The following is a 16,028-nucleotide window of genomic DNA, read 5'->3' as shown; positions in this document are numbered from 1 at the left end:
TTCCCCTGTGGTCCAGCATCTCTCCCCCTCTCTCTTCCAGTCTAGTCTCTCTCTCTCTCTCTCTCTCTCTCTCTCTCTCTCTCTCTCTCTTTCTTCCCTCTGTGCTACCCCCAGGTTCAGTATCTTTGCCCCTTATTGTGCAGAGAGATCTCTCACCCCTTCATGGTGCAAAGATCTCTCTCTCTCTCTCTCTCTCTCTCTCTCTCTCTCTCTCTCTCTCTCTCTCTCTCTCTCTCTCCCTCTCTCTCCCTTCTGCTTCCCCCAGAACAGCATCTCTCCCTCTTTTTCTCTTCCTCCTCTCCCAGGTCTAGTATTCCCTCTCCCTGACAGGCCCAGCATCTCTCCTTCTGCCCTCCCCCTCCCCCATTCAGGTCTGATTTCTCTCCCTTCCTCTCCCCCCACAGATCTGAAGTCTCTCTCTAGACACCCCCTTCCCCATGGTTCTCCAAACTCATGCTGGGATTGCTAGTGAAGAAAACAGGCCTCTCTCCTTGCGAGATGTTTATTTTTTTTAATTTTCTCCCCAGGAGCAGTGACTACCATCTGTATATCAGGCATCATGTGGTCATTCAGCATGGGGTCTTGAGCATCTGCACATGCTCAAGGCTGGCTGTTTCTATCCCCTCTAAATCAAGAAGTTTGGAGGGAATGGGAGTCAGGCAGTCTTGTGCATGCACAGATGCTTAAGGTTTGCTCTGGATGGTCATGTGATGCCTCTTATGCAGATGGTAGAGTCACTCACCTGGGGGAGCAAGGTAAAAACATACTTCATGGCAGTGGTGGCAGGGAAACAAATGCTGAAGAAGGGGGACAGAAGGAGGGAGAGGAATACTGAAGATATGGGGGGAGGGAAGAAGAGAGATACTAAAGAGAGGAAGTGGAGAGGGAAGATGAGATGCTGAAGAGAGGATGGAGGAAGGAATAGAGAGAGATACTGGAGATGGTGGGGTGGGGGAAGGGAGGTAGGGAAGCAGAGAAATGCTGGAGACCATGAGGGGTAGGGGAGATGCTGAAGGGAGTAGGGAAGGAAGAAAGGAGAGAGATGCTAAAGACAATGGGGGGACAGGAAAGGGAGTAGGGAAGAAGAAATATACTAGATACCATGGGAGGGGCATTGAAAGGGAGGGAGGACATGAGATAGATACTGGATACCATGGGGGGGGGGGGGGAACTATGGGATGGTAGCGAAGGGGCAGGGCTGGGGTTGGGGGCTGAACTTGAGCACCCCCAAACAAAAAAGCCTTCTACTGCCTCTGCATCAGGGCCTTTCATTTGCCATATCTCACCCACAGAAAGTTACCTCAAAGGAGGTGAGATGTGGCAGAGGAAGGCTCTGACAGGGCAGGCTAGAGTCAGCTTGCTTACATTGCTGCTGATGCCAGGGGTAAGTTTGGAGATGCTGGACTTGTGGAGGAGGGAGGAAGAGAGAAGGAAAGAAATGCCAGGTAGTGAAGATGGAGAGCAGCAGTTCAACCTGGGCTCGCTCAATGGTAGCTATGCCCCTGATTATCATTTAAAGTATTAAATGTAGTCTGTATTTTTTTATGAAATAAGATTAGTTAATTGAGAGTTATTGCAGGCAGATTTTGTTGCCATATTTATATGGTCTGATTGTTGTCAATTTTTATAGTGTTGTATTACTATTTTATTGTTTAGATTTTTATATGCTCTCTATTGTCTTGATTTTATGTTTTTAACTGCTTCTTTTGTTACTTCTTGAGTATGTTTTATTATTATATACTTTGTCCATCCAGTACGGTTTTTGTTGTTGATAGAGACATTTAAGTACCTCAGTGGCGTTAATGTACAGGAGATGAGCCTTTTTCAAATGAAGAAAAACTCTGGAATGAGAAGGCATAGGATGAAGTTAAGAGGAAATAGACTTAGGAGGAATCTAAGAAGATACTCTTTCACTGAAAGGGTGGAGAATGCCGGCGAAGGTCGTGGAGACGAAGACTGTATCGGAATTTAAGAAAGCGTGGGACAGACACGTGGGATCCCCTAGGAAAAGCAGGAGTTAGTGGTTACATTTGGCCCTTTTCTGCCATCATGTTTCTATGTTCCTATGTTTTCCTTAGGACTCCACCATCTTGATTCACCTCTGGTATCCCTCCTTTCCCATGTCAAACCACAAGCCACTGCCTGAAAATCTAGCCTCCTAAGTCCCTCGAATGGCCTAGCAGATAGACCCACAAAAAAAAAAAACAAAAAGGCACACAACTGCTTACAAAACAGTAGATAAAAAACAACAACAAAGCAGTGGAATCAAATGTATTTATCAGTTTAGTTGGAAGTAGCAGATAAGTGGAACTAGATTTTTGGAACTACTAGTGTGTATGATATATTTACATACACTTTTGATAGTTTATACCCCTGACGCAGCCTGAGGGCGAAACGTGGCCACGTCGGGTATTGTTCCAATAAATACATTTGATTCCACTGCTTTGTTGTTTTTTATCTAGCAGATAGACCCACTACATTAGTACCTGTATTTCTGCTACGACTTATATTATTGTACTTGCAGCCTGCAGACAGACACAGCTTCTAGTTAAATTCTAGCTCATCTGCATAGGTTGTTATTATTGTATTTGCAGCCTGCCAGACAGAGAAAGCAGGGTCCTTTGTCTTGATGGAATGCCGATATTCAGCGCTTAACCGAATATGTTAACCAGACACATAGGACTGCATATAAAGCAATCCCATCTTTGTCTGGTTTAACTTATTGGCTCTTACCCAGATAAGTGCCAGCCATTAACCAGGTGTACCGATCCTGGGAATGCTCAGTCTCTTATTCTGAAAGCCACACTGAACTCAAGAGGCAAATGTGGGATATAAATGTTGCAATGTAATGTAGCCTGGCATTGACTATCTCTGCATAAAGCTAGCAGTGGCAAAAAAAATCACTGATTGCCGCTGGCTGAATATTTTCCCCTAATTTCCTTGGAAATTTCTCCATGTTGTTTTAAAACAAACTAGCCACGTCTGGTTTGTTGTGTTTTCATTTAATTTCAAAATGAATGGATATCTGTGGACACCATCCATAGGTCAGCAGGCAGTATGCTGGAGGGAAAGATGCACAGAAAGACCGGGATCTAATTGCAGTGGGTGTGTTCCATTTCATTAATTTGATAGGAATATAATGTGTGTATTCTTACATTATTTGCCATTCGGAGGGTGGACTTCCAGACAAGCAAAACATTGCAAAACTCCAAGCCAACCAGTTCGAAAGATTTTTTTTCATCCTCTGTGATATTCATTAAGATCAGCACATGCATACATGGGAAATCTTGAAAGCTCAAGCCATTAGATTTAGAACCAGACCTACTAATCATTTTCCCACAGACACAGAATGGAACCTTAGTAATGCCCAAATGCTCAGAAGCAAATGCCAGCGCAAGAGGCCATTAGCTCCAAACTACTACTACTACTATTTCACATTTCTATAACTAGCTCCCTCATTTACTACCACAAAATGCACACAGGGCAGTAGCGCAGTGAACAACGAGCATGCCCAAGGATACCACAAATTGCATGCTAATGCAATTTAAATTAGCTGATTTCCTATTCTCTCCGATGCTTGACGAAGAGCGCCCTGAACAAGGGCACCCTTACCACCGGGAGCCTAACATCAGCTTGGTGGTGTCTGAAGAGGCCTAAAGCTATTTGCAGCCCTATTCAAGCGCCATCTCCAAGGCTTCCGAAAGACACTAGGAAGCTGCAATCACACTGCTGTGGCTCTATCAAGCAAGCATAATTAGTCTGATTTTAAAAAACCGCATTAATAATATCATGCTCTTCAGCGCAGAGAGTTACATATTACAAGTATTTACAAGAAGCAATATGACTCAGTCAAAAGTTACTACTACATATTACATTGGTTACCTGTTGTGAAACATACGCTTCAGGGCGTGTGTGACTGTGTTTAAAATTTTATCTGGTAATGTTCTGTTCTTTATGATTGAATTGATTTCATTACTGCATAGTTCAATTACAAGAAATCAATACCTTTTACAATTTCCATCTATTAGTAAGTTAAAATCAATTAAACCTTTTTCTTACTCTCTCCAATATCAAATGTCAAAGATATAGAACTCATTATTTCTATCTTTACGACATTGCTGATACTATTTACTCTTTAGGAAGTTATTAAAAGCTTTGCTTTTTATGCAGGAAGATATTTATTTTTTGTTACATTTGTACCCTGCGCTTTCCCACTCATGGCAGGCTCAATGTGGCTTACATGGGGCAATGGAGGGTTAAGTTACTTGCCGAGAGTCATAAGGAGCTGCCTGTGCCTGAAGTGGGAATTGAACTCAGTTCCGCAGGACCAAAGTCCACCACCCTAACTACTAGGCCACTCCTAGTGCAGATAGTGTGATATTTAAATCTATCTTACTAGCAGAATTCTTTGTTTAAGTTTGTTGATTTGCTGTTTGATTGTACTTCCTGGTCTGGATATATTGTATCTGGCTTCTTGACAACGTTACCTGGTTTCAAGATTTATTAGGGATTTACTATCCCACCCATCAAAAAGTGTCTGAGCGGCTTACAGACTAATAAAGACAGAAAAGGGAAGGAGACAGAAGTGGGAAGGGGATGAACTACGATATCAATAGGAAAGAACGAAAAAGGGAAGGGGGTGGGGGAAGTGGTCCATAGGTCCTATCTGATCAATCAGGGTCACCAGCTGCCCAAAAATCTAGGAATAGGCATCCACAAAAAAGAAAGGTTTTCAAACCTGATTTAAAATGCAAAAGTGGTGTATGAGAACGAAGAGACTGGGGTAATCTATTCCATTGCTCTGGATCTTGCACAGAAAAACTGCTCCTTGTGATACGCTCATGGGTAATGTCTCGAAACAAGGCCATCATAAGGTTATTATAAAAAGATGAGTGAAGAGTTTGTGAAGTGGAGTAAGGAATCAGCAAATGAAAAAGATGTAGCGGATCACCTGGAAGACGAACTTTAAACACTAGCAGTGTGATCTTGCAAATTATACGGTGAGTTAACAGGAGTCAATGCGCTTTCTTAAGAAGGGGGCTGACATGATCATATTCCTTTCCTTGTAATCAGCTTGATTACAGTATTCTGAACGGTTTGCAAACATTGGATGCCAATTGATCTGAGACCTTGATATAAAGTGTTGCAATAATCAAGTTTGCTGATGACAAAAGAATGGATGAGAATATTTATGGCAGAATAATCCAAAACAGATCGAAAAGAACAAATTTACTGTAATCTGAAAAAAACAGCACTTGATAACCACAGACATTTGTTGCTGAAATGTTAGGGAGCTATCTAAAATGACTCCCAAAATCTTTGTGGCTGGTTTTTGAGTAATAGCAGCAGAGTCAAGAATAATAGTCTGAGAGAGAGAAGCACCTGAGATATTGGTGTAAAGAATGCAATCAGATTTTACTGGATTAAGAACTAGTTTATTTTCCCGGAGCCAATCAGTTAACTGTCGCAGATGAGAGTTAATATCAGATAACAATTGAGTATCAGTTGGATCTATAGTATGCAGTAGTTGAATATCGCCTGCATAAACATAAGCGGTGAAACCCAAAGAGTGGGCCAAGGTCAACAGCCGTGCCGGAAAGATGTTAAACAATGTAGGCGACAAGATTGAACCCTGCAGTACCCCGGAGGCAAGAGAAAATGGAGCTGAGGTGCTATTTCGAAAACAAACTTCGTATGATCGGTTGGAAAGGAATTATGCAAACCAAGGTAAAGCCAGGTCGCAGAGTCCTATATGATAAAGTCAATCCAAAAGTAAAGTATGACCAACTAAATCAAATGCTGAAGTGAGATCTAATGATAAAAACAGAAGAGATATTGGCGGACTACATGATTACATAGCAAAGGAAGAAGAAAAAAAAGAAGGGAGAAGCAACATTCTGCTTTAACAAAAAAAAAGAGTTATGACTACATAAATACATGATCCGGATTCTCTTACCACCTCTGCAAAACAGGGGTGTTTTCACAATACCTTTCAGGTGGGCCAAATCCATGGGAGACCCTTGCAGCTGTCCTATCCTTCGCTTGCTAGAGGTAAGTTTTCTTCATACATGCAGTGGCCAGTGGAGAACCTTCACACAGATCTTGTGCACATGTGCTGGGCATGTTCACCCCCCGTTCTTTACTTCCCAATGCTCTGCGCTAACTGCGTACATAAAATTTGCATTCCATTAGCGCTGAGCAATGGGAAGTTCTTTTGCTGTGCTATAATGGCAGTATTTTCCACCACTGTTTTGTACAGCACCGGAGTTTTGAGCATCTAGTCTCCAATGAGGTCAACAATGGAAGACTCACCTTCATACATTTGGTCCTTAGTTTGAAATTAGGAAATCTATACTGGGTCAGTGACTTAGTGTCAAGTATCGCTGGTGGGAAGAGAGTTTCAGTGAGTGCACAATGGACCATGATACGTTACTTGTGAACCAGCAAACCCTAGTATAAGAGTGAGGCTCATTTGGGTCATGGTATGACTAAAATTAACTCATTTGGAGACATTGCATTGAGTCACATGTAGCAATCAGATTTAGGGTCCATATTAACTGGCTGCCAAGGGGTGATTGGCTAAGCTGAGATAGGAATGGGATAAAAAATGGGAGAATAAATTCTTAGTTACAAGGGAAAAGCTCATGACACTATAGCTAGCAGTGGTGTAGCCACAACTGAATTTCTTTAGCGGGACCTGAGGTTTAACTTGGGGGGGGGGCCACTGATGCTAATTGGGTGAGCAGAACTCCAAAGGGGAGGAAAAAAGAGGAGGAGGGAAAAGGGAAGGGAAAGAGCGAGACCATATCCGAGCCCACCACCCCTGCCTATGGCCATGTCCCTGCTTGGCAACTCTGACTTAGAGGGTTGCCACAAATGATTACTTCAGTCATATTACAGAATACCAGAGCTTTTACGGAGCCCTGGACATCACCAATTAAAATAGATGAAAATTATAACAAACCGATAAATGCCAATCTTATGCAGAGCTGTCCGGCTGCAGAGTATGTGTGTGGGAGGGGAGAAGACCCAAAGGGCTGTGGTGAATCATTATTGATGACTCTTCAGAATACACTTGTACTTTTGCTTTGCCACTTGTGAATTAAGTTATCTCTGATTTTCAGACATTGCAGACCTAGTAGGGAATACAGGGATTGACATGTACATATACATTGTTGGAATGAATCCATTCTTCTCTTGTAGCTGGAGCAGCTAGCAAACCCTAAGGCCTGGATTAATGCAGCTACGCAGATATTTTTCTCACTGGGGCTCGGCTTTGGAAGTCTGATAGCCTTTGCTAGCTACAATGAGCCAAACAACAACTGTGAAAAGCATGCTATCATTGTCTCGCTGATAAATAGTGGCACCTCTATATTTGCCAGCATTGTGACCTTCTCCATCTATGGATTCAAAGCAACTTTTAATTATGAAAATTGCTTGAGCAGGTAAGCAAATGCAGAAGCTTTCTTGATCTTCATGGGATGCAAGTATCAAAACTAGTGGGATAGCTTGGAGACTGTGATATATTTGCTTGGACCAACAAAAATAAATTCTTCATCAAATGTACTTAATACATTATTGTATATTAGCTTATAGGGCCTCATAGGTCCTTTCTTCAGAAAATGGAACAAAGAATAGATTTCTGAAGAAAGGACCTAAGAGGCCCTAAAAGCTAATATACAATAAGAAAATGCAACCTTCGAAGTACGCTACTATTTCCGAGATTAATCCATCAACAAACATTCTAACACATCATCTTTGATGATACATTCAATAGTAGCAAACGTTTGTAACAGGACCCTGGTGAACTCCCTTTTGGCAAGGCTGGTTCATTCTGTTTTTTTCTATTCTGAGATTTATATTCTGCCTTATTCCAGTAGAATTCAAAGCGGATTGCAGAGACAGGAATCTTAAACAAAATTAAATAAGATAAAACAATAATCCCAGTTTACATGAGAGTTAAATTTACATTCAGAGCAGAGTTGTTTTTTTCAAAGTAGTTTTGAAATAAGTCTGTTTTCAAGGCTTTACGGAATAGAATGAATGACAGTATGAGTCTAGTCTGTTTCAGAATATCATTCCAAATTGGGGCTACAGAACAATTTTTGGACTTTTATAGGGTCCCAAGGCATGGGGGAAAGATTCTATCTCCAAGGTCCTTTAATGAAAACCAACTCAGCCATCAATAGTCTACTTCATGTCAGTTCCTTTGTCGGCTAAACAGCAGACCCCCCCCCCCCCCTTCTTGTTTCTGGATACCCTCTCCTTCCTTTACTCCTGATTCTCCCTACCCTCTGCTCTTTGCCTATCCTTCCAAACCAGAGTTTCTCAATCCAGCCCTCAGGACACATCTAACCAATGAGGTTTTCAAGATATCCACAATGAACACGCATGAGATAAATTTGTATGCTCTACCTTCATCATATGCAAATTTATCTCATGTATACCAAACATATGATCATTCCCAAGTCTCATTCCTCTTTCATGCACAAAAGTTCTTCATCCCCTAAACTGAACCGTTCCCTCATGTTTGTACAGCCCAAATGCATGACTTTCATTTTTTAGTATTAAATCTAAGCTGCCAAATTCCATACCATTCCTGTAGCTTCACTATGTCCTTCCTCTTGTTATCCACACCATCAGGAGTGTCTACCATATTTCAGATTTTGGTATCATCCTCAAAGAGCCAAACCTTACCACCCAGAGTCACTAGGTTTGGGATCTGCACCAGTAGTACACTAGTACTCCCTCTGCTTACAGTCCATACCTGAAGGGCCCTGGTGGAATGAGGGAGAGTAACTCACAAAGTTTTGGCTGATAAGAAAATTTGGTGATCAAATTAAAAACCTGATAATAATTAGAAACCTTTTATTGATTGCTCACCACACAGATAGCAATGTTGCTCACCTGTAACAGTTGTTTTCTGATTGATCAAGCACACAAGTGAGTGATATCATCCGATAAGGCAGGGATGAAACTGCCCTCCCATAATTTAGAACTTCACCTCAGAGATCTGAGCATGTGTGGCCTTTCCTATGCAAGGCTCCTCAGTTACTTCCACAGCTTAAGGAATTACATAACTATTGGGGAGGCTTGAGGGACTGTGTACTTGATCAACCCTTCTGTCCAAGAAAAGCATCTGTTAGAGATGAGCACCATTGCGTTTTCTGTCGACTAAAAGGATTGAGTCAGGCATACAAATAGATGTCTCCCATATTTAGGGCTTCTCAAAGATTTTGAACTTTAAACTGTCTGCAGAGCAGCCTTCCTGAGGAATCCACCCACCTCATACCATAACCAATCAGCTTTGAGAACCCACTATATAAAGAGAAACCACAGATTTTACAGCATACCCTGAAGAAAGTGACAGCACAATGACTGAAGCACTGGTTCCACTTACTCAGATGCAGCAAGACCCAGACAACCACAACAATCACCTCGTTTTTAGGCCAAAGGCACCATATTGAAGACTGAATCCAACAAATGAAGATATGCTCTCGCTGTAACTTTGGACTTTTTTGCAAGGTATGGACATGAAAAATGAGAGCCTGCATTATGTCTTCCAGTAGAAAGATCTTTGCTTGATTTGTGTTCAAGGTAGTGCCTATAAATGAAATGGTACTCATTGGCCATAAAGACAGCTACTGAAAGTTGATTAGAAACCCTAGGAACAGGAAATATTGTACAGTATCACTTGCTAGAGCAAAGGCTTGTGCTTCTGAAGAGGTCACTGGGGGCTGGTCATCAATATATGGGAAAACCAGATGACCCTAGTGGTGGAGGTAGTATCAAAGGGGGTCCAGCAGTTTCTCCATCTGATAAACAATGGGATTTGGAGAGAAAGATGGTACCAAATGCATTAGCTCCTACTCCAAATCAGATGTGGGTTTTAAAAACTATGAAGGGCCTTGACAATACATATTCTCTCTCTCTCTCTCTCTCTCTCTCTCTTTCTCTCTCTCTCTTTCTCTCTCTCTCTCTCTGCGAAGGGTAACTTCTGTTGAATGGATGAATACCTTTAAAGGCTTTTGATAAGTAATACTAGGTAAGTCTTTACAAAAGTCCTTGACAAACTTGAACAATTTTTGAAGAAATGAATATGGTTGTTCCACAGGAGGTATGGAGACAGATGAGGAGGATTGAGGAGGATTGATCAGCAACTTTGACCAATACTGGAGAAGAAAAGGAATCTATTGCACAGAGGACTGCAAAGGTGTGGTGGAGGTAGTGATGAATAGTCCTTGTACTGGATCTGTAAGTTCTGCACTGGTGGAAAGTAAACCGCATTGATACCGTTCTGTAGAGGAATCCAAGTGTTTCGACCAAAGGCAAGACTGCACTGACATGCTTGCTTCTCTAAGCACAACGAAGATGTGGAAACAGCCACCTTTCGTCCAGGCTTTGGCAGGTGCTCTGATGGTGACTGTGCTACAGACTTGGTAGACTTTGGGATCAGCTTTTCTTTGTTCAGAGACATTCCGTTATCCCCAAGGGCAGCAGGAGTGTGGAGATCATCATGCCCAGAGGTTGAAGGTTGCTCCATGGAAGATTCTCACCTCATACACACAGGTGTTATAGACTATGCAGAGCTAACTTTTTCCAGTTTTTTTTTCTCTCGTAGGAGATACTTCTGTACCTTCAAATGGTAACAATGTTGATTCAATCAATCTCTTCTTGCTCTAGAAGACATTTGAGCACAATGCTTGTGGTCTTCTTGAGTATGGTCCAGACCCAGACAGAGAAGATATTTAGAAAGAGTGTTTTTCTGCTGCACTTTGGGCAAAGTTGAACTGCCAACATTGACATTTTTTTTAAGAATAAGAAAAACAAACAAAAAATACTATATCAAATGTGTTTTCTTGAGAAGAAAAAAAAAGGCAAAAAGCTGCACTGAGAAACAACAAATACTTTTTAAATTGAGGGAGAACGTTGACTCGGGTTTGTTAATTAAAGAAGATATGAAACTGGGAACTGGGGAGACTGCTGCATGTGGAAAGCACCATGCATGCTCAGAACTCTACCTGGCATTCTGAGCTATGGGAGAGCAATTCCATCCTTGCAGCATCAGATGATGTTATCCACTTGTGTGCCTGATTTAATCATGGTTATAGATGGAAAAAAGTCTACGGAAGCAGCAAAATCAAAAGAAACAAAAAGTCCTTTTCTATTAAAGGTCAAAACATATGAACAAAATATATTACGTTTTCTTTCAGTCTGTTGAATAGTCTCAGAACAGGTCCTGGTTCAGGCATACCTCCCTCCTCTACTGGGAGCCCTATGGGACTCCATGTAACTTTGGATTCTCCATTCCTTGATCTTGACTAGTACTCCTTTGGCGGGTGCTCTCTTCACTACATCCTCTATTCTCCAATTCACACATACTTCTGCTGCTCTCCTTTCCCTTAAGGTGGGCTTCACTTACAAACCCCTTCTCCTTCTGTACAATGCAGTTCCATTCCAGTACACAACTCTTCTTGATTTTAGACATTGTCTCTCCTGGCATTCTCTCTGAATAAGCTTCTTTCGAGGGTTCTCGGGTCACCTGGCTTCTCACTGCAAACTTTGGGTCAGACTCTGAGCCAAAGGGTACAGACTCTGAGCCACTGGTTCTCTGCTCTTCTAGAATGAATTATGAATACTTCACTCCCAACTAAGCTAAGTGGGATTTAGGGTGTAAGAACTCTTGAGATTTGAAAACTAGATTGCTTACCAAGGTTGTTAAACCCTATCCAGCCTATCAACCTTCCCAGCAAGCTGTTGTACAGGGAAGGGCTTTCCTCCCTTGTAACCCCTCCATGATAAGAGCCTAGGTGGAAGAGCCCTTTGTCCCTCCCAGCTGCCACCTTTATATTCCCTCCCATTTAAGTAAACATTCTTTGCTACGTTGTGAGATTAGACTACTCTCATTACTTCTGATTGACAATATCTAGGAGTATGGCACATTGTGGTATTCTGCAATATATGAAACACCAGAAAATTCCTTTGAAAATATAGTTTAAAAGGCAACATAATATGCAAATTTATGAAAATGTGCCACATAATTTTGAAAAATCTGTTGTAGAATTTGCAAACTCTTGCTGCAGAATCATGAAAACCTTTGTTGTCGGAAACTAGGAACTCTTCCTCCAATTAGAGCACAGGCAGGATTCACTAGGTTTCATATTTTGTTGCAGTCCCTCCCTCTGTTATTCTATTTCCTGTGATCCCTTCCTTCTCCATCAGACGGCTGCATAGCGTGCACCGCATCAAGCACAGAAAACATGGTAATTAAGAAAAACCTTTAGTTATTATAAAATAATTTGGAACTTTAACAAATGGTCTTTTACAGCTTTTTCACTTTTCATTAAGTCACCAAAGAAACAATGTTATAGTTAAAACATACATGTTTCATTATGTATAACAGTCCACAGATATGTGCCTTATGTCAGGTTAATCTGAAATTTACATCTCTTTACTAAGGAATTGCAGTTCAACCAGGTTTGCCAGCTTGAACAAATACAACAACAACAAACAGAATGACCAGTAGCCCCTCCTCTCTTCCTTCATCTATTCCTCTCTTCTACATCCAGCATCAGCCTTTGCTTTATAAGAAAAAATCAGGGAGGGGAAGAGGGGCGAAAAGAGAAAGATAAAAAGAGGTCTGAGGAATGGGAGAGACTTTACTAAAGTGAAGTTTTGAAATCTTGGCTGTTTAAGAAATATTATTTGGACCTGTGTAATTGAGAAGGGATGGGTTATGTTTGTGTTTTAATTCTGAAGTCTTTAGGTCATTGACTGTATTATTCTGGATTCTGTACTTACTATACTCTTGTATATGGTGATATAATCTGAGATCCACCTTAAACTCCTATTAGGGTTAAGGAGAATAGAAATACCATGGTTAAATTAAATTAGATTCAAGACTGACAGTCAGCAGAATGTCAGTAATTACATTTCTGTTTTAAAAATCCTGCCGACAACCAACCTCCCTTAACCAAAAAACCCAACTTGGGTGGCCAAATACTGGGCAGTTGCCAAGCCGATATTCAACTAAGAAATCTGAACCAACCTCAGTTCTAGTTTACAGTTAGACTACTGTAACTCTGTCCAAATTGAAACTAGTGGAAGTTTCTGCAAGTCATCACATTTCTTGAAAAAGAGACCAAAGGACTTTCTAACCTCTTAAAACCCAGAATGAAAATAGCATTGGACCAGATTTGTTCTAAAAAGGATTTTGACCCTGGCCTGAAACAGTTCATTAATCCAGGCCAGCTGCAATCTGTTAGTCACACCAGGATGATGCCCTATCACTCTATCTCCAGTACTAACAAAACCCATGTAACTGTTAATGGTGAGCTGAGAAACAAGTGACTTGGTGCCTGACTCATCAAAGGACTTCTTCTATGGACGCAGAGTGGAAGAAAAGCCTCAGTGAATCAGAACCTAAGTCATTTTTTTTTTATTTGTCAGCATAAACAAAATTAAATGAGTCTGACTTCACAGGGTCATACTGCTGTTGACCAATACGTTTGATCTGGAAGAAGGGCTCATCAATGCAGACAACCTTGCAGATATGAAAGACTTCCTAAATGAAACCTTCCCCGAGAAATATGCCACTGTGTTTCCTCAGATTAAAAACTGCAGTTTGGACGCTGAGCTGGACACGGTACAGTATTGTTCTTAGTATTCATGCTTCTCTTTTCTGCAGCTACTTCTTACCATCTAAACTATGTCTGAGGCTAGAAGTGGTATTTTATTCCTCTGGGCACAGGAGAATCAAGTGTTACTGTATGTCGCATAAGGAAGAGTGAAGTGCTTAACCAGTATGGGGTTGGTGCAGTACTTGGCCTTTGAACCACATACTCAGGCCTATATTACTAGCTAACTCATGCTGTCACAGTATCCCCAGCATGACTTAGGTAGTAATATAGACTAACATAGTTGGGAGACAAATTGTTGAACTACAAACCCCACCGGCGCTCAGTGCGTTCACAAAATTAAAAGCATTTAGAATTGCCACTAAATCAAATGCACTTGACTAGAATGTCATTCTGTTTGTCTGTTCCTAAATTTTGGAATACTGTCCCTCAAGGTTTGTGACTTGCCGATTGTCTTATGGGATTCAGATGAGCTGTAAAATTTGGTTGCTTACTATAACATCTATGGGGAGAAAGGCAAGTAAGAGCAGCAATGACCTAGGTCTAAGTGGGTCATCATGGAGATTAAATTGTGATAAAAAGGACCTGTGGGAATAATTGAAGAGTGAAACCAGAGTGAGGGATTCTACTGTATATAAGCAACAGAGGGAAAGGGAGATTTGGGAAGAGACTAGACAAAAGGATAGAGAGAGAAAATAAAATGAAGCCATGTAGCTTTAGGGCCACTCCAGTGGAGACCATTTCTCTGCTCTTCAGATATTCAAGGGGGGAGTACCTCATCTCCACCAGCATTACAAGGCACCATTCCTGCAGCCATGAGGGTGAACATAAGATAAGAAAAAAATGAAGAGAAAAGGGCAGACCCAGCTTAACCATTAGGCATGACTAAGTAGTTGCCCAGGACAGCAGCCTGTTGGGGTGGCAAACCAGTAGGTCCTGATAGCCACAGGAACTCAGCGAACCATCAGTATGTACATTTACCCACAGAGAAAGTATTTTCAAATAGTCTTTTGCCCAGGTAAATGATTTGTGGAAAGCACCCTCATTGTTTTAATCAACAAAAATAGAATGAAATATAGAAAAGGAAGAAGAGGAAAGAGGAAAGCAGAAGTGTGATAGAAGAAAGGGAAGATGAAACAAACAACTGAAGAAGTGAAATGAGATTAAATCAGTCAAATACATTACTACTTGTCATTTCTATGGCGCTACTAGACATATGCAGCGCTGTATACTAAACATGTAAGAAACAGTCCCTGCTCGACAGAGCTTACAATCTAATCAAGACAGACAAACAGGACAAATAAGGGATAAGGAAATTACTTATGGTGGGAATGATAAAACAGACATGGGTACTGAACAAGAGAATAAGGGTTAGGAATTGAAAGCAACCTCAAAAAGGTGGGCTTTTAGCCTAGATTCGAAGATGGCCAGAGCCAGAGCTTGGCGTACTGATTTAGGATGTATTCCAGGTGTATTGTGCAGCAAGATCAAAGGACCAGAATCTGGAGCTGGCAGTGGAGGAGAAGGGTACAGACTGTAGTGTGCTGGAGCAGGCTCTCATGGTTCGCGAGAGCCGCTTGTTTTTAAGAATTCTGGGAGCCGGTTGTTAAAGTAGGCCCCCCTCCCCATGGCTACTTTAAAAACTGGATCCCAAAATGTGGGCTTGGGCCCCTCCTGAATTCTCTTTTACTTTGCTGTCAGGGATGCTGAGCCCTGTCAGCCAAGTAAATAGACTGCTGCTGCTCCCCGCTCCTTGTTTCAGCTCTGAGCAGCAGGCTGGGACTTCACATCCATGCAAGAGAAGTCTCAGCTTGCAGCTCAGAGCCAGAAACAAGCAGCAGGGAGTGGTGGCAGTCCATTTATTGGCTGGTGGGGCTCAGCATCCCTGTAAGCAAATATATGCCTATCATGCGCACACAAGGGGGGGAGAGAGAGGCATGCATTGCCCCCACCAGTCCACCCCTGACCCCCCCCCCCCCCCAAATTGCAGGGCTGGCTACGCCCAGAGAGAGAGCCTGTTGTTAAAAATTTACCAGCACACCCCTGGGTACAGATGAGATTTTGAATGGAATTCCTGGGGAGGAGTGTAGGGAGAGATAAGAGTGGAGCGTTACAGGATATCCGAACAGCTCAGAGCTGCACTACTTACTTTATAGCAGAGATTTTTCAAGCTTTTTTCTTGAGAACACACCCCCATGACCAAAAAATATCTTTTGACTTGAGCTATGGACTTCCTCTTACTTGCCGTGCCGAGAATCGCTAGCACGGTTTAATAAAACAGGCCCTCAATGTAGCTATAAAAATATTTGCTAAAATACCCGAAATAGGTAGATGAGATGGGGGTTATGTCCTAGGCTTTATACTATTATTGGGAAAATATTAAGGGCTCTT

At 41.7% G+C, this 16,028-nt stretch overlaps 1 protein-coding gene across 1 annotated transcript in view; it reads left to right on the top strand.

Annotated features, from left to right (window-relative positions):
- Positions 1–16,028, top strand: part of SLC6A20 (solute carrier family 6 member 20) — a 140,711-nt gene that overhangs the window by 91,789 nt on the left and 32,894 nt on the right. Inside the window, exons 6-7 of the mRNA XM_030190010.1 lie at positions 7,204–7,445; positions 13,483–13,645. Coding sequence (XP_030045870.1) covers positions 7,204–7,445; positions 13,483–13,645 — 405 coding nt within the window. The remainder of the gene's footprint in view (positions 1–7,203; positions 7,446–13,482; positions 13,646–16,028) is intronic.

Source organism: Microcaecilia unicolor, chromosome 1 (assembly GCF_901765095.1).
Source record: "Microcaecilia unicolor chromosome 1, aMicUni1.1, whole genome shotgun sequence".
Taxonomy (NCBI): domain Eukaryota; kingdom Metazoa; phylum Chordata; class Amphibia; order Gymnophiona; family Siphonopidae; genus Microcaecilia; species Microcaecilia unicolor.
The sequence above is the reverse complement of the archived record's forward strand: the minus strand, read 5'-3'. Positions and strand labels throughout refer to the sequence as shown.